This window comes from Phyllostomus discolor, chromosome 6 (assembly GCF_004126475.2).
Source record: "Phyllostomus discolor isolate MPI-MPIP mPhyDis1 chromosome 6, mPhyDis1.pri.v3, whole genome shotgun sequence".
Classification (NCBI taxonomy): Eukaryota; Metazoa; Chordata; class Mammalia; order Chiroptera; family Phyllostomidae; genus Phyllostomus; species Phyllostomus discolor.
Window position 1 is genome coordinate 60,667,799 of NC_040908.2, and position 19,542 is coordinate 60,687,340.

At 37.6% G+C, this 19,542-nt stretch overlaps 1 protein-coding gene across 2 annotated transcripts in view; it reads left to right on the forward strand.

Annotated features, from left to right (window-relative positions):
* The window catches only part of DNAH6 (dynein axonemal heavy chain 6), a 259,454-nt gene that overhangs the window by 56,969 nt on the left and 182,943 nt on the right, over positions 1 to 19,542 (forward strand). For both annotated transcript variants that reach the window (XM_036028222.1, XM_036028224.1), the window contains exons 13-20: positions 335 to 486; positions 2,022 to 2,174; positions 5,260 to 5,511; positions 8,714 to 8,842; positions 11,914 to 12,027; positions 12,782 to 12,925; positions 17,365 to 17,577; positions 18,721 to 18,813. In XM_036028222.1, coding sequence (XP_035884115.1) covers positions 335 to 486; positions 2,022 to 2,174; positions 5,260 to 5,511; positions 8,714 to 8,842; positions 11,914 to 12,027; positions 12,782 to 12,925; positions 17,365 to 17,577; positions 18,721 to 18,813 — 1,250 coding nt within the window. The remainder of the gene's footprint in view (positions 1 to 334; positions 487 to 2,021; positions 2,175 to 5,259; positions 5,512 to 8,713; positions 8,843 to 11,913; positions 12,028 to 12,781; positions 12,926 to 17,364; positions 17,578 to 18,720; positions 18,814 to 19,542) is intronic.

Genomic DNA, 19,542 nt, shown 5'->3' on the forward strand with positions numbered 1-19,542 from the left:
CTGACTCTAGAATGGACTAGAATCTAGTCCATTCCAGGCTGGTTCCTCTAATGCCACTTTGAGTTACCTTCTTAATAGGAGCTGGAAACATATTTACATATTTAATTTTATTTAAAAGCCTATTTCATTATTATATATTAGTTTTTTATCATAAGAATAAAATACAAAGAACTATGAACTAACCCTTTAAAATTATACAAAGTACCATACCTGTGAATAACATTATAAACATATCTATATATTTATTAATGTAATAATTATTAACATATTTCATAATAATCCTTCAAAAGCTAATATAATGTATTTTATCCCTTATATGAATTATTTTATGTAGATGTTCAGTTCTTTAGTGAACAACTGGAAAAATACCACAGGCAGCACAAGGACGCTATAGCCCTGAGACCCACCCGAAACGTAGGACTGCTGCTCATTGACACTAAGATGCTAAAAGAAAAACTAATTCCATCACCCTTGCGATGCTTGGAGGTAACTATGAACTGGGAAAAGTTTTCATTATGAGCTCTACAATTGTTTTATGACTTTTCTACTGAAAATAAACTATCTTTATTTTCTAGTTTGGCAAATACTTAAAATCAACATTAAGTCTATTGGGCATTCTCAGTTTTAGAAGAAGTTCCATATTCTCCTCTCTGTTCCAAGCACAGTTAGCTTTCAGATGAGGAAAGGGAAGAGCCTGCCAGCCTCAGACCAGCCTCTTACTCACCCTCCTTTTTCCTTTGTTGGAGTATTTCAAGGCTCTTTAGCGTTGTAGTGGGAAAGCTACTTCATTCTAGGATGCTCAGATCAAGTTTTGGAAAGCATTCCCTGGTCTGAAACAGTCCCTAAAGATCTGACTACATTTTGGTAACTTGCAAGCTGTAGTTCATAAGGTCAGTTCAGCCTACCACCTGTTCTGGACAAACAGTTTATTAGAACACAGCCAGAACAATTTGTGTATGTGTACTTTAGCCTGTGGTTGCTTTCTCGCTACAAGGATGAAGTTGAGTAGTTGTGACAGACACTGTATGTCCTGCAAATCTAAAGTATCTACTATTTGGCCCTTACAGAAACTTCTGAGCTCTGTATAAAAGACTGCAGACCTGAGCACTAGTGCCTGTTCCGTCATCCTAATTAGTTGTATGACTTTGGGCTTTCTTCTAAAGCTTTGCTTCTTCATCTGTTAAAAATGACAAAATATATAATTGGAGCAAAATTGATTCAATTTCAACAGTTGAAACATAACTGTATATGAAGCCAAAGAAAACTGACCTCAAATTGGCTTAAGCAATCAATAAATTTATAGGCTATGCATCTAAAAATCAGGGTGAGTGGGCATCAGGGAGGTTCAATCTAGGTACTCAGTGGTGTTACCAAGAACTCATTTCTTTTCAGTCTCTTCACTGAGCTTCCTGATATGCCAGCTTCACCATAATGCTAGTATTCCCTTACATTTCTGAAATGGCTGGGGAAAACTCCATAGCTAATTATTTCCTTGTTTATGTACAGAGAGAGAAATTGGGATTCTGAGCATACATTTCTCTCAGCCTTAAACAGTAGTACTGGACCTCTTTCTAACTGAATCAGCTAAGGTCAGATGTCCACCCTTATCCAGTCACACCAACGAAAGGAAGCCAGCCTCATATTTGCCTAGTGATCAACCAGGCTACACCTTTGTTTCTGAAGGAGAACTCATTCCATTCCCCCCAAAGCACATGGCTACCACCCAATGTGAAAGGAGTAGGACTGATGCTGGGGAGGACACCACCAAAATCAGAGAATTTAGGCAAACTTTTTAATAAGCTGTGCAATCTAGTTTCTTCTGGGAATGATCTTCACAGCCTGATCTTCCTGCTGGTTCATTTAACTAGCAGGGATTTCATGTGGAAAAAATGTCCCTTTGTATACACTGCTGCATCCAGTACTTGCTAATTTAACAGATGTTCAGTTTGGATTTATTAAAATGTATAATAAAATGACAATATATTCAAGAAGTTAGGATTAATTTTCTTTTTCCTTCCTAGGTGCTAAATTATATGCTTCCTTGTCAAAGCAAGAAAAAAGTGGATGCCATTATCTCTGAGGCACAAGATGCAGAGTATAAACTTGAATTTGCTCCAACGACCACCATAGAATATGTTAACAGCTTAATATTTCTTGACGAAATTCAGGAAAGGGTGAGTTGTTTCATATAACTCAATATTGCAGATCTTGTGGTACATAATGAAGACACATAAAAAAACTGAGGGGTTGAAGGTCAAGGCACAGCTGTGAAACTATCAGAAACACTTTCACACAGAGTGAGTGGACACCCTACGTCACAGAGATGATGACAGCTGACGATGATGAGTCTCTGACGATGATGTCATTTGTTAATGACATTTCACTCAATGAAATGAATAGTGTTATACATTGTTAACAGAATTAGTAAAGGCTATTTCATATGCCAATAAAAGTAACAATTTTGTTTCTCATTTCAAGAAATAGCACCTTCTCAAATAGCAGATGATTGTGGTTTTCCCTCAGGTTTACTCATACATCATCCCAAGAGTCTAAAGGTGCCAAGTACTTATTATTATTTTTTTTAGTCATTAAGCCTCTGTACACAAATAACCAAAACCCAGTTGAGCTACCTTAGGTCAACACAGGGATCTTCATTTAAGGACTCAAGGACATTTTATGGACTCACCACCCTCACCCTCCACATGCATCCAGAATGTAAGCAGGCTGAGGAACCTAGCACAAGCAGGAATGAGAAAGCTGTAGGAAACCTAGGTAGTTCTCTCTCTCCACCTCATCTCTCTGCATCTCTCTGGGGGTCTCCTTCTTCAAATACGTTGTTTCTTCTTCTTCATCCCATGGCAGCAAATACAGCCACCAGCAACTCCCAAGTTTCATGTTGCAAGCCTAACTAGCCACTGAGTCAGAAAGAAAAGCCCTCCCTTCTAGGTACCCCCATCCTGTTGTATGAACTATGACAGGAAGGTAGGATCATGTTGCAGAGGTTAGACTGCTCTCACTCTGCAGTTCCAGAACAGGACAGTTGATGAGCCATACAGAAAACTCAGACTGTGTCCCATCTCCACGAGGCTGTTTCTGTATTGCTCGGTGGTGTGTTGAAGAAGCGGCTTCCCTTAGGGAGATGCTCTGCACACAAACGGCTTCTTTTGGAACCTCGTTCATTTGTTCAGAAAATGCAGTGAGTTGCATTTAGTGGGTTGCAAGGATTACAACAATGAGTAAATCTGCTTTGGAGGAGATCAGAGTCCACGATGAAAGCACAGTTATTATACAGTGGACATAGGTACAAGATATTGTTTTAGGACTGGGTGGTTTGCCCTAGGCTCTATGGGGGATGGGCAAATGTCCTAAAGCACATCTATTCAGAAGGCATTCCAGGAAGTGGGAAAAGTGTGCAACCACCTGAGGCAGCATGACAGGAGCAGCATGTGGCTATGGAGAAAGGGTGTTAGGTATTATGTAGCTAAAGCAGTGTTTTCAAGGATAGGACAGAAGAAAGGGATTCTGGAGGTATTACATAAGTAGAGTTGAAAGGACTTAGTGGACAACTGAGTGTGGGAACAGCAAGAAAAGTCTGAGATAACTCTCCGGTATCTGTCTACAGTGAATGGGTAGATAGTGGTATTATTAATCTCTATGGGTAGGGGGACAGCCTTGTAATCGTTGCATTGACAGGCCTTTTTTTTTTTTTTTTGAGAGTAAAAGAGGCACTATTAATGACTCTTCCAAGACAAGCAAAAACCAGGACACTCTCAGAGAAACCTGGACATATGCTTACCCTGAGTACAGGAAGCACAGGAAGAGGAACCAATCTTGATGAACAGGGACTTAGTTCTATGCATAACTTAAGATGTTAGGGGCTTTGTTGAAAAGTAACAGAAACTCACTAGATTATCTTAGAAAAGAGGATTTATTCTAGGTTAGCACAGTTATCTTCTGGAATTTAAAGAGCCTAGCCTTTAGAAAGGACAGAAACGAGGGATTAAAACAGCCTAGTAAAACCAAAAGGACTGCCTCTTTCCATCTCTCCTCACTGCTCCTTTCTAGAACAGTGTTTCTCAAAGGGCAGTCACCAACCCAGCAGCTGCAGTAGCAATGGAGAACTTGTTAGAAATGCACATTCCCTGGCGCTGCCTTAGACCTCCACATCAGAAACTTGGGGGTCAGAAAACACAGCAATCTGTGTTTTAACAAGCTTTCCAAGGTGGCTGTGATGCACGCCAAAAGGTGAGAGCCATTTCTCTAAAAGCCTCTCTCTCTGCAGTTACCTTCTCATACTAAGGACCTGCTTTGTTTCCACACGAAAGCAAATAGCCTCTGCCGACAGTGGCAGTCTGACTCTTCCTATGTCGAAGAGAGAGGCCAGACTGCTCTGGGTTTGCTGGCTCCCAATCCAGTGCAACTTGGTTCATTCAGTCTGTGGCCAGGAGGTTAGGTCAAGTTGTATGGACGTGGCTGCTCTACCTATAACTGTGTGGCAGAGTTGGAGGGAGGAGGGTTCCCCAAAATTGAAGAGTTCCTTGCCAGAAAACTGGGAGAGATGCTGTTCACTGAAGGTAGGACATCAGAGTGAAGATGTTTAGTAGTCAGTTGGAGGTAGTAGAAGTATTTGTTAAAGGATAGTGGTAGGCTCCCCGTTCTGAATCTGCGCAGGCAGGAGCAGGGCCTGTCCACCTCACAGCTCAGCACGCGCACCTGTGGGCTCTCATACTACAACTGAGCATCCTCACAACACATGTTGTCTCTGAAAACCTCAAGTATTGGCACTGTTTATTGCTACTAGACAGACAACAAAAGAGAAAGGCAGAAAATAAAAATTTTTAAGAATAATGCTAATTATACTGAGCTCTGAACAACTTACCTCATGGGCCTGATTACTTGTATTGTACCAATGACAGCAGAGATCACCCAGCAGCCTTCAGCCAGTTTTTAAAATTATTGTTATTATTGATTTGAGAGGGGGGAGCATCCACTTGTTGTTCTACTTATTTATGTATTCATTGGTTGATTCTTGTACCCTGATTGGGGATTGAACCCACAACCTTGGTGTACTGGGATTAAACTCTAACCAACTGAGCTGCTCAGGCAGGGCTGGCTTTAGCCCCTTTAACGCACCCCTTGTGTGCTGGCTCTGCATAGTGTGATGTCCGTGCTGCTTGAAGGCTATCTCCTATTAGACAAAACCTAAAGAGAATAACAGGACGAGGATACATTTAACAAGCCACAAATGTTTCTATTTAGATTGAAAGCCTTGAAGATGAAGGGAATGTGGTGATTCAAATGTACAAGCTCATTGATCAGTATCACGTTCCCACACCACCTGAAGACTTTGCTGTTTTTGCTACTATGAAGCCATCAATCGTTGCTGTTCGGAATGCTATCGATAAATCCGTAGGTGACAGAGAAGCAAGCATTAAGCAGTTTTGTGTGCAGTTGGGTAAAGATCTCGACGATCTGACCAATGAGGTGAATGAAATAAAGCTGCTAGCACAGGTAAGTTAAGGATGAATTTTTAAAAATAACATGTTCAGCTTGACTGCTACATTTTAATTGAACCATTTAGGGAGCATATTTCATTTTAATCTTATTTAACTTTTGTTTTACATGGCTTTATTCTGTCCAATTAACAAGGTCTTTGAGCTTCTATTTAAAATCAGAAGTGTTTCTGAACTCTCTTCACGGTACTACATAAATTCCAAACCATTGTGAGTAAAGTGTATGTGTAATAGTTCATTTTATTTCTCCTGGTTTGGATATATTATTCTCTAATAAGTGTTTTTACAACTTGTTAGCTTATTTTATAGCTATTGTCACAGTGAGGTGTTTTTTTCTAACCACAGATTAGAAAATTTCTATTTAGGGAGAGGCAGTTTAAAGTAATAATAATAGCGAAGAATATTTGGTTAACTTGCACTAATTTTACTATACATCAAGGGGAATGTTTTAATAATTCAAAATAGAAATCTGGGTGATTCTCAGCTGAAGCATATACATGAAAATCTGATTTTGTAATGATCCATTATTTTATTAATATTGACTAAAACTTGTCACAGAGGTGTAAAACCATATAAAGTTATAATCAAATCAGAATAATTGGGAAATAGTCAAGGTTCATCAACAAAATATTAATAAAATGTGTTAGGGTGCATCTACTCAAAGGAATACAATACAGAATTAAAGATTATAATATATATTTATATGTATTGACATGGGAATGAAAAAGTAGCTGGTATTTATTGTCTACCTAGTATGTATCATGTACTAAAGTATTTTTGTATTTTCACATAGAGAAAACTGTACATAACTGTAATATCCACACAACTCAATGAGTTGTCAGAAAGTGAACAGATCCATGTATCCACTGCTTGTGTCAGGAACTACAACATTACTTGTTCCCTAGTGTCCCTTGTTATCACTAACCCTTTCTTCCTCTCCAAAGCCATCCACTACCCTGAATTCTAATGCTATACAATAGCTTTGACTGTTTATGAACTTCAATTAAATAGAATCATACAGCCCTAGCTGGTGTGGCTCAGCAGATTGAGTGCCAGCCTGAGAACCAAAGTATCACTGGTTCGATACCCAGTCATGGCACATGCCTGTGCTGTGTGCCAGGTTCCCTGTGGGGGGCGCACCAGGGGCAACCACACATTGATGTTTCTCTCTCTCTTCCTCCCTTCCCCTCTCTAAAAATAAATTTTAAAATTGTTTTAAAAAAGACTTCAAAAATAGAATCATACAGCAGTGTGCCCTTTGATTTTGTTTCATTCCTGAGATTCATCCATGTTGCTGTGTATGGATGTAACTTATCCACATTCATTGCTATGTAGTATTTCATCATATACCACAATTTAATTATTCATTCCACAGTTGATGGACATTGGATTGCTTACAGTTTTTAACAATAGTAAATAATGCTTCTAGGAAGATTCATACACACACACACACACACACACACACACATATATATATATATTTCCATGTCTTGACTCATTTAATCTTCAGGACACCTATAAGGTTCTACTATTCACATTTTATAGAGAAGGAAACCAAGACACAAGGAGGTTCAGTAACCTGCCTAGGGTCACACAAATAATAAATGGAGAAACCAGAATTTAAGCTTAGGCAGTCTGGTCCCAGTGGTTAATAGTCTGCTATTAGCTCCTTACTATGTTCCGTTTTCCATACAGAGCAGACAATAAAAAGTATGAGTGGTTAGTCTTTGTTTGGAAACAATACATATGTATATAGATAGATTGCTAGAGAGAGCAAAAGTGACAGCAATGGCTTTATGTGTAATTGTGCATTTTAAAAAGCCTAATGTACAAAAATGTAACAAAAATGAAAGCAAAGGTTCTCTCCAGCAAGTGCTTCTTCTATAGAGACTTTGGAATTAACTTGTTATCCCTGGAGCAGAGAACTGCAACTTCACCGTTTCCATAAAGGGTACCATCTTGCTCTCACCACCACCGCTCCTGTTGATAAAGAAAATTGGAGAAAAAACCTAAATGTAACATTTGATAATAACTCAAATTATTTCTATTTGAAATGTCTATTTTATTTTAATTTGGTTTCTTGGGGATATATTTTAGTTCAAAATCTGAACTCCCTATCAAGCATTTCTTCAGCCTTGCTCCTACCCCCTCCCATCTCTTGCTCCATAAGGGGAAATCTGCATTTCCTCCTGGTGGATATGGAGGGGAGGGACATCCAAGTCCTGTGCTGCCTCCTGGACCATTTGGCTTCCTGGGCAGTTTGGCTGGGCCTGGTTGTCCCAGGCAGCTGCTAGCTGAGTCCCTCCTGGCTCTCGAGGTAGCATGCTAGCCCCTGCTGCTGCATTCGTCATTTATGCCATAGGCTACAGCCTCAACCTGTGATTTTCGAATCCTGACTTCAGACTTCCTCTGGTCCACTAGTTCTTCCAGCAGTTCTCACTGCCAGCATCAAAGCCCATGAGAACTTCATGATTGCCTACATACCACTCCATGAGGCACCAGAGAGTCAACACAAGCCCTTCCACCTGTACACTTCACTGAGCTTTTTCTAGCCAGGAACCTGTTACCATTTTGAATGCAGGGCCAAGCTGTATCAGAGATGGGGTAAATGGCTTCACCAAGCTGTGGCTAGAATAGTTCTCAGATTCTTCCAATTTTCTCAGATTCTCCCAAACCTAGTTAGGTGTTTCTACTTCATTCCTAAACTTCTCCATTCCTATTCACTGGGTAGGGTTTCAGCCCACAGGTCAGCCAGAAAACACGTCTGATTATTTATTCTTTATTTTTTTTCTCTTCCTCCCTCTCAGAATGCAAAGGCTTTCTATTTTGTTTAGTATAAAATGGGACTATTCCTTGTATTATAGCCTCTTCCTTCTTTTCCCCATTGCATTCAATTATCCTTACCTGAAATTGTGTTTGTTGAAGAAGTGTAGGAGATGAAAACAGATGAGGGAAAATATACCAGGTACTATTTAAAAACATTGTCATCCCTGTGGCACTTCTTTGTGCATTTCTGCACTTTTTACAGCATGTGTATGCTGCTGTAAAATTGAGGAAAAGCAATCATTTTAACATATTTTATAAAAATCAGAGAAGAGAATTAGAAAAATATTTTTTGAAAATGTGTGTTAATTAATTTAAAGTCATGGTCTACATCACAAAGCAGGAATGACTCATCAAAAACTATCTTAACTTGACAGGATCCACAGATTTTGGATATTAATGCTGACCAAGAGAGAATAAAGTCCACGTTGAATGATCTGCAAGTAGTTCTAGATGATCTTCAGAAACGTGCATTTCAATACAAATCTTATCAGAAAAATTTTAAGGTAATAGCAATTCTACATGTGTTTTTAAAGCATGTGCATAGCAATGGCAGTAATGCACAAGCACTTTCAACAATGTGACTGTAAATATTTAATGTTTGGACACCCATGTGCTGGTCACTCTACAGGGATGATTTGAAACAAATACCATGTGTTCTCTGCCTTATGCACTCATTAATGCAAACTTTTCTCCCGGGACTGCTTTTGCCTCATTCCATAGGTTTTGGTGCACTGTGTTTTTATGTTCATCTGTTTAAAGATTAGTACACATTAAAGCCAAAATATCTGTCTTATTAAAAAGTAATTGTGCTTTCGGGTCCCAGCAGAATCACCAAAAAAAAAAAAAGTAATTGTGAATTGTAAATAAACCCTCAGACCACAGACTATAATTTCTATGTTAAAATGTATATGGATTTTTAAATGTAGTCAATTAGTTTCCTGATATTCAAGTTTCTTTTACATCCATGTATGTGTTTTGATGCCATGAATATTGCCTGATTTGCCCCAATTTGATGCACTAATTTGGTGACAGGAGAGAGTTTTCCTAAGCCAAAGTATAGATGGATCCAAAGGGTAGACTGAAAAGCTAAAAGATATGCCTCAAAAGCAAAATTGAAGAGAAATGAGTGAGAGATATAGTGCTCTAAACAGCTACTAGGGAGACCAAAATGAAAAGAGAATGGAAAAGATTTCTAAGGTCAAAACCAAGGGGGCCACCAGCAATGTGGGTGTCATTCGTCTCTCCCAAAGTCTTGGAGGAGTGCCTGGACTTCACATGGGAACACATATATGTCTTCCAGAACCCCGCATGGATGGCCAGAAAGTGGTCTTAGGAGCTGTCTGCTCCAGAGCCCAGGGGCTGGTGGAGCAATCAATAGCGTAATGGGCTTGGCACTGCACGATGTTGACTAGTGCAATACTTGAGGCAGGAGGTTTGTGCATGAGAGGACTGGGTTCGAAGTTGTTCTCAGGTTGAGTTAACTGAACTACAAGATAAGAACGTATTAGGGTAGGAAGTGTGGTATGGAAGAAATACTGCTTGATAAAAAGCTACAACTAACAGATGGGCACTCTGTGGATCAGAAAGCATGGCCCGAGCCAGTGCCTGAAATAGGAGGGTGTTCCCTTCCTTCCACACACTGTATTTATACTTGACTAATTCTTACTTTATAATCACCTCACATTCAACCTTGCTTCTGAAGCTCTCAGACATTTAGGGGATAGAAGCGAAGGCCTAACGGTCCCAGGAAATAATTTATAATTGTTCGTGAAAATAGGGCTAGACCCCTAATATCAGGGTAATTCTGGCCTTGTAAAATGAGTTTGTAAGTGTCCACCTCTTTAAATTTTTTTGACAAGTTTGAGAAAGATTGGCATTAATTCTTCTTTAAATGTTTGGTGGAATTCACAGTGAAGCCATCTGGTCCTGGGCTCTTCTGTTCTGGGAAGGTTTTGGTTATTGATTCAACCTCCTTACTCATTATTGGTCTGTTTAGATTTTCTTCTTTTTCCTGATTCAGTCTTTTTGGTTGTATGTTTCTAGGAATTTATCTTTTTCTTGTAGGTTAACAAATTTGTTGTCATGTACATATTCATAGCAATGTCTTATGGTCCTTTATATTTCTGTGGTATCAGTTGTAATGTTTTCTCTTCTATTCCATTTATTTGAGTATTCTCTTTTTCTTACTCTAGCTAAAATTTTGTCATCTGTGTTTATCTTTTCAAAAAACCAGCTCTTTGAAACTAAGATAAGTTTGTTGTAGCTTTCTAGTTTCATGCCATTGTGGTTGGAAAGACACATGGTATAATTTCAGTCTTCTTAAATTTCCAAGACTTGTTTTGTGGCCTCTCATATGATCTACCCTTGGGAATGTTTCATGTGAACTTGTAAAGAATTTGCATGCTGCTGCTGTTGGATAATCTTTTCTATTTTTCTAGTCTTTATTTTACTTGCCTCCATGCTGATCTTTGTTATTTCCTGTCTTCTACTAACTTGGGATTTAACTTGTTCTTTTTCCAGCTCCTTGATGTGTACATTGTTTATTTGAAATCCCTCTATCTCTTAATATATGCATTTATTGCTATAAACTTCTGTCTCAGAGCTGCTTTTGCAGCATTCTATAGTTTTCCGTATGCTATGTTGTCATGTTACACTGTTTCAAGTCATTTTTTACATTTTTCTTTGATTTCCTCTTCGACCCATTGGTTGTTCAGGAACTTGTTGTTTAGTTTCCACATGCTTGTAAATTTTCCAGGCTTCCTATTGTTGATTTCCAGCTTCATACCACTGCGGTTGGAAAAGATACATGCTATGACTTCAATCTTCTTAAATTTCCTAAGTCTCGTTTTGTGGCCTTCCGTATGATCTCTCTTTGGGAATGTTCCAGGGTGCACTTCCAAAGAATGTGCACGCTGCTGCTGTTGGATGCAAAGTTCAAAGTTGCAGCCTATCACAGGGCTCACAATTTCTATGCAAACAACCCCCTGGAGATTTCCTCACCTCCAAGCCAAGGCAGCCTTAAAACACTTCACCAAAACAGCTTCTTCAGATTTTCCTGGAACATTTCTCTCTATAAGTGTCATATACAGCCCATGGGGTTAAAAAGAGGTAAGAAACCAGACTGTCCTCTCCATCTTAAATCACCCCATCCACTTCACCGGCTACTGCACAAACATCTTCTTCCTCTTCTACCATCTGAGAACATAAGCTCTGACAGATATCAGTCTTCAGCCTCTGAAGATCCATCTGCCTTCCCAAAAAGGCCGGGAATGTATATGCATGTGTGACCCAACTTCAGGAAGAATGCCCATGGTACTCGTGATATTTATGTCTTTGGAGAATATTTAAGTTCTAAGGAAATATAAAGAGTTATATTTTGTCACTCAAATGGAAATGGGTTTACATGGGTTTTGTGATTTTTTTCCTATGTCTCCATCTCTCCTTTTCCTTATTCATTCTCTATCCCCCTCCATATCCTGCTTAGTCACTGCATCAAGAATTACTCATAGGAGGACAACATAAGGAATTTATATCTGAAAATTAAATAGTGTATTTGGTTTATGACACTTTAAAGGTGGAAGTTTCTAAGTTTGAAGATTTGGAAGAAGTCAGTGCTGAGGTGAAGCTCAAGCAATTGCTCTGGGACTCTTTGCAGGAGTGGGATCAGCTCCAGGAAGAATGGTTAAAGGTAAGAAATGAAAAGGCCTCAATTCTTAGATCATTTTTGTTTTAATTAATTTAAAGTTCTAATAGTATCTATCATAATTTTTAACAATCTGGTATATTTTTAATTTCAGTAAAATATGCTGTTATAATTTTATGAAAAATAAAGAAGAAGCTTAAAGAGTTTTCTGATAACCACCAGAGATTAGAACAACAGCTTCCAAAGTGGGATGAATTCACCATAGGAATGCACAGAAAGACCCATTAGGGGCCAGAAAGAAAATGTTGAATCTGGAAACAAATGAAAGTTTTACAAATTTTCTATAGCCTTCAGTCAATATGACCATCTTACATGTCAATATATGTGTACACATATGTTTATATAACAGAAATATATTTATAGATATATGCATATTTGGGGGGCACCTTTAAATCATTTATATTAAAGGGGTAAATAATCTAATAATAGGAAAATACTAGGTGATAAATTTCTAGTTAGCAAGAGTAAAAATTAACTATTTATATCTCCTTACAAGGTTTGGCCCTCAGGAATAATTTACAGGAATACTGCATGTGACTATGGGGACCAGGTCATGAAAGGCATGACCAAGCGATGCCTGATAAGCCACTGGCAATCTCAATAAATAAAGCTGTTTCCAAAAGTAGAGAGTTGACTTGGATTAACTATTTAACTACTGGAAAATCCAAGTAAAGTAAAAAATTTCAAGCTTGTGTTTTATCATATGTCTTAACTTCTTCTTTTCCCCTAATTTTCATAGTCCAAATTTGACTGCCTGGATCCAGATGTCCTAAATACTCAAGTTTCTAAATATGGCAAATTTGTGACTCAGTTGGAAAAGGGCTTGCCACCCAACAATGTAGTGCCCCAGCTAAAACATAAGGTGGAAAAAATGAGAGAAATGGTAAGTTTGATCAAAATTATTTCTCAAACTTTTGTCAGTAAGTTACTGCTTGATGCTAGTGATACCAGCATTGAGAACTGTTCCCTGTTTAAATGAGTCGACTTTTCAGAGAGAGGAAAGAGTGGACGAATTCAATTTTTGCCAAGCACAGACTGCATTCCTGTCTTCAGCTGGCTGAACCATGCAGCTGAATACCTTGGTTAGAAGAGGCATTCAGAGCAACAGTTTCCCAGGTGGTAGGGGAACTAACGCAGGAGTGGGTTGTATGTGTGCCAAGACACTGGGGGGCTAGGGCAGCCTTGCCCATTCACACCTCTGCACCAAACAAACAGGCCAATTTTCAAGGTGTGTTATGATGTGAGGAAGGCTGGGAAGCCCAGCAGAAGGTGTGCAGGGCTGGCTCTTTGAAAACAATCACTGCTTGAAATGCACCAGCACTCGAAATGGGAAGGAAAGGGGAAATGATTTTTATATTTTTAATCAGTTTTTTATTTTTTAAAAAGAGATAAAGGACTAAAAGAAGATGTGGGTAGAAACAGTAAGCAAAGCTTCGGGGACAATGAGAAGCAAATGTTCCCCACTGAAATGAGTGTTTTGCAGTTTTTTCTCCTATAGCCTTATGAGACCTCGTCAAAATGGTTTTCAAAAGTTACTTAAGTCAGCTTCATTCTTCCTTATTGCTGTAAGGGTGCTTATAACATACTGTTGTAAACAAGTTCCCTTGTCACAATCTGCACCCCATCTTTTGTTCCTTGGAAATCCTGGTTGGGTTTTTTTTAACTTGCGTACAGTAAAAGTCATTTTTTGTGGTATACAGTTTTATGGGGTTTTACAATTGGGAGGAGTCATATAACCAAAACAACAATACTGTTCAGAATAGTTCATCACCCCCCGCCCCAAATTCCCTTACGTTGTCCCTTTGTAGTCAGCTCTGCTTTCCACCCCAACCCCAGGCAACCCCTTATCTGTTTTCTGTCTCTGTAGTGTTTCCTTTTCCAGAATGACAAAAATGGACTAACACAACATGGAACGTTTGGGGTCTGGCATCATTCACTTAGAAAAATGCATATAAGATATATCTATGCACTCATACCTAGTAAATACATAGCATACTCTTATAACTCCAAAATAAATGGACAAAAACTCTTTAAAATGAGCAAAGGAGTTCATAGACATCTGCCCAAAGAAGATACATGAAAAGATGCTGAACATCATTAGTCACCAGGGGAATACACATCAATGCCACAATAAGGTACCACTTTGCTCCCACCAGGATGGCTATGTTCAGAAAAACATATTATAGGTGAGGATCTGGAGAAATTGGAACCTTCATGTGTTTCTGTTGAGATTATAAGGTGGTACTGCCTCTCTGGAAGATAGTCTGGTAGTTTCTCAAATGTTAAACATAAAGTTAACATATTACCAAGTCATTCTACTCCTAGGGTATATACCTAAGAAAATGGAAAACATATCTTCACACAAAACATCATATATGAATTTCATAGAGCTTCATTCATAATAGCCAAAAGTGGCTATTCATCAAACAATGTTCATCAACCAATAAATGAATGAATGAACGAACAAAATATAATATATCTATATCATGGAATATTATTCAGCAATAAAAATGAATAAAGTACTAATATATGCTAAGGCATAGATGAAACTTGAAAATGTTATGCTAGGTGAAAGAAGCCAGTCACACAAAAACTACATAGCGTATGATGTCAATGATATGAAATGGTTAGGATAGAGAAGCTCATAGAGAGAGGAAGTAGGTTAGTGGGTACCAGTCACTGTGGAGAAGGAGTAGAGGATAGTGATGGTTAATGAGTGTGGGTTTCCTTTGGGAGTAATGTAAATTAGATGGTGGTGGTAGTTGTACAACTCTGTGAATTAGAATATTTTTTAAAGATTTCTTTATACATAAATTTTCATCGATGAGTAGTATCCCATTATGTAGATTATCATGGTTTATCTAATGTTTGTGCTAACATAATGTATCTTATCTTTACTTATATTATAAACACACCAAATTGTAATTATTTTTGCTTTATGTAATCTTTTAAGACAATACAAATGGAAGTAAAATAAAATTTATTTTACCTTTATTACATTTCCAATGCTCTTTATTTCTTTGTATGGATTCTGACTCAGAGCATATTCACTCTGCCTGAAGAACTTCCATTGATATTTTTATATGGCATGCTAACAATGAATTCCCTAAGTTTTTGTTTAGAAAAAGTTATTTTTTTATTTTGAGTGGTATTTTCACTGGATATATAATTCTAAGTTGACAGGTTTTGTTTGTTTTCAGAAATTTAAAAGTAGCCTTTCATTATTTTCTTGCTTGTATGGTTTCTGACAAGAAGTCAGCTGCAGTTCTTTTTCTTGTTCTTCTGTAGATAAATGTTTTTTTGTTGAGGGATGGCTGCCTTCAGGATTTTATCTGTCTTGGTTTTTACAAGTTTGTAATGTGATGTGCCTAGATGTATGTTGGTGGGGTTTGGTTGTTTTTTTTTTTGTCATTGTTGTTATTTGTGATTTGTATTTATACTGATTGGTGTTCTCTGAATTTCTTGGATCTCTGGTTTGGTTTGTCTTTAATTTTGGAAAAAAAATGCAATCATTATCTCTTCAAATATCTCTTGTGCTCTGTTTTCTCTCTCTCTTATCCTTCTGGGTTTCTATTACATGTGTTTCAGGCCATCTAATATTCTGTCATTGCTTTTGCATATTCTGTTATGATTTTGTAGTGAGGGGAGGGTACACTAATTTTTTCTCTTTGTATGTCAGTTTGGGAAGTTTCTACTCATTTACCTTCAAGTTAACTGATTCTTTGGCTGTGTCAAGTTCATCAAAGGCATTCTTTATCTTTTTAGATTTTATTTATTTATTTTTAGAGAGCAAAGGGAGGGAGAAACATAGAGAGAGAGAAACATCAATGTGCAGTTGCTGGGGGCTGTGTCCTGCAGCCCAGGCATGTGCCCTGACTGGGAATCGAACCTGCAATGCTTTGGTTTGCAGCCCACGCTCAATCTACTGAGCTACGCCAGCTAGGGCGGCATTCTTTATCTTTATTGCTATCTTTTATTTCTATCATCTGTTTAATTTTTATTATAGTTTCCATCTTCCTATTAACATGTCCCATCTGATCTTGCATTCTATCTTTTCTATTAAAACCATTAACATATTAATCACAATCACTTCAAGTTTGTCTGTTAATTCTAACACATGTGTCATATATGAGTCTGGTTCTGATTATTCTTGGTCTCTTGGATATTTGTCTTGCCCTTTAATATACTTCTTAAATTTTGGTTATAAACCCAACATTTTATATTTTATGTAATATAGTAAATAATGCCTTTCTTTCCACTTGACTTTTTGTGTGGCATGTTATGTTATATCTAGTTATAAACTGGGGTAGATTTGAGGTTTGATGTTCCTATAGCTACCCTCAGTATACCATAGCCTTTAAATTGTTCTAAACACCTTGTGTTTAGGGTTTGGGCTGATTTGCCAAAGATCATTGTTTCAATTTGTTTCCCCTGACCTTGTGTCCCCCCTTTGTGTTGTGCCCAGAGAGAATCTGTCTCTTGCAACTTTCCACTCTGTATACCAGTGTTTTTTTCACTCAGTAGTTGTTAGGTTGGTAGTAGAAATGCAGAGGGGCATTCCCTGATATTCTGATTAAGTCTCTGTATTAACAAGGCATTCCATCCCTTGTTCTCAGAACTGTTACCTTCACAGGCAGGATTCCTTCCCCTCCTCCAAATGTAGTGATGAGCCTAAAATATATTTCTCTCTGTCCCTTTCCAGTGGGTTTGCTTTTTTCAATCTTCTGTTTCTCCAGATATATACAAACACCTACAATGAGTTATCACTGATACCTTGGTTGAGAGTTTTTGTTGCCAGCTACTCAGACATTAAGTCTTTTGCAGATAGGAGAGATTGGTTGGTTAGTTACAAAAGTGGCTGCTCTTTCCTCCCCCTGCCAGCACCATAAGGTGGTCTTCTTAGGAGCCTCCTCTATCTTTTCTATGCACACCTCTATATTTGTAGTGCCCAGGTACTTTACATTCTCATGCTAAGTACCCTACACTCAGTCCTCAGCAATTTATACTTTAAGTTTAGTTGTCTTCCTACTCACTTAAATGGCAACTCAAGATATCTGTCCTAGATAATCAAATTCTCAGGTTCTGTTTCTTGTTGTAGAGAAAACTGTGGGTACCTGCCTGTCACCAGATTTTCAGTTAGTTGATTGCCTTTCAACTTAGGTTTCTTATGGATTCAAAACAGGTCATTAAATTGCAGTTTGTTCAGTTTTTTGTTGTTATAAGAGTATAAGTGGTGTTCTTTACAGATCTCTACATTCTTGAAATAAAATCTATGCTCTGAAGACTAAAAGCATGGTGCCTCTGAGAGTGTTTGTCTTCCAGCTTCCAGTTATTGTTGACTTGAGGAACCCAACTTTGAAGACTAGACATTGGACAGCCATTGAACATACAGTGGATGCCACTCTAGTAGACCTTGAAACTCCATTGACCTTAGAGAGGCTCTCCGAGTTGCATGTTTTTGACTTTGCTGAAGAAATCCAGGACATTTCTGGACAGGCTTCTGGAGAAGCTGCCTTAGAAACAATTCTTAAAAAGGTAAACCTAAAAAACATATTCTTAAGATCAGGTAATATAAAGGTTTTCATACCACTAACTTTTGGTTTATCTGGATAGATTTTCAACATTGCAGCCTTCACCCTCTCATTATCAGGCGTCCTTCTTTGTTTTCTTATATTTGTTATCATTATCATTATAATTATACATTATAAATAATCTTCTTTCTACTTAGCTTATAGCCCAACATAAACCTAATGACAACAAAGTTTGAAATTTGCATTCTTATACCAAAGAATATCTTTTATATCAAAATACATTATCTTTCAAACTATCAGAGAACTGTGTGAAATGCTTCAAAACACATTGAGAAGACTTTTCTACATAGAATACTTACATTTTTACCCTAAAAATGTACGCATACCTATCAATCACCTGTATAAAAAGAATTTTTTTCTTTTAATTAAAGCATAAAGTGATAAGAAATAACATTAAAGTATCATGTTATACATATAATCATTTGTCAATGAAATTCAGTAAATCAGTGTCATTTAACTGAGAAAATAATTGTTAGAATTTTAAAAGCAGTAAAGGAGAAGAATGGGATTATTATGGAGTTTTTTAAATAATTTTTAAAATTTTTTCAATTACAGTTGACATACATTATTATATTAGTTTCAGGTATACTACCCAGAGATTAGACATTATATAACTTACTAAGTGACCATCCCAATAAGTTGCACCCATCTGACACCAAACACTGTTATTAGAATATTGTTGACTACATTCCCTATGCTGTTACATCCCCATGGCTATTCTGTAATGACCAGTTTGTGCTTCTTAACTCCCTCACTTTTTACACCCAACCCTCACCCCTTCTGATCTGGCAACCATCAATATGTTCTCTGTATCGATAAGTCTGTTTTTCTTCTGCTTGTTCATTTTGTTTTTCTAGACTGAGTTCATAGATATGTATTTATTACCATTTTGTTGCTAATATTTTTTACCTTTTCCATTTTCTTCTTAAAGAAGACCCTTTAACATTTCATATAACACTGGTTTGGTGGCAATGAATTCTAGCTTTTTCTTGTCTGGGAAGCTTTTTATTTATTTCATTTCACATGAACTTATTAAATACCTGAACACAAATTAACTTAATATTCCAAGATTTGAATTATTTCTAAGGTTGAAGATTCTTGGAAAACAACTGAATTTGTCGTTCTCCCTCACCGTGACACCAAAGATGTATTTATCTTGGGCGGCACAGATGACATACAGGTAGGTAACTAGATTACTAAAATTTATGGTGAAGGTTCTGTCCAGACCTAGTCCTGAATCTCTTATGGGAGATTATGATGAATAAATTAAATATGAGAGTTACTAAATAAGAAAAATTTAACTGGGAAGGCAAAATATGAGTATGAATAATTGACAAAAATGCTTACACATGAAATATTTAGCAAAGCAGTAAAAATGGCATATATACATATATAAGTATAATCTTTCATTGATAACTGGTGGGGGATTTAGAAAAGCAAAAGGATCGTTAATGGCAGAAGTGATCAAAGAATCCTTCCTTGATCAGCTAAGTCATGCTGGACCTTAAAGGGTGAAGAGAATTTGATAGACACAGATGAGAATAAAGGACATTTCAAACCATTTAAATGAGGCAAAGAGCCCTGGCTGTTTGCCTTATTTGGATTAAGTGCCAGCCTTCAAAACAGAAGGTCACGGGTTCGATTCCCTGTCAGGGCACATGCCTGGGTTGTGGACCAGGTCCCCCGTAGGGGTTGCTTGAGAGGCAACCACGCTCTGATGTTTCTCTTCCTCTCTTTCTCCTCCACTTCCCCTCTGTCTAAAAATAAATAAATAAAACCTTTTAAAAAATGAGGCAAAGAAACATGAATGAGTGTATTGGGTTTATAGCACATTAAGAAGCTAAATTCACTTGATTTATTTTTTGAGATTAGGAATATATATCCATGCTCTATGAATAACAAAAGAAGG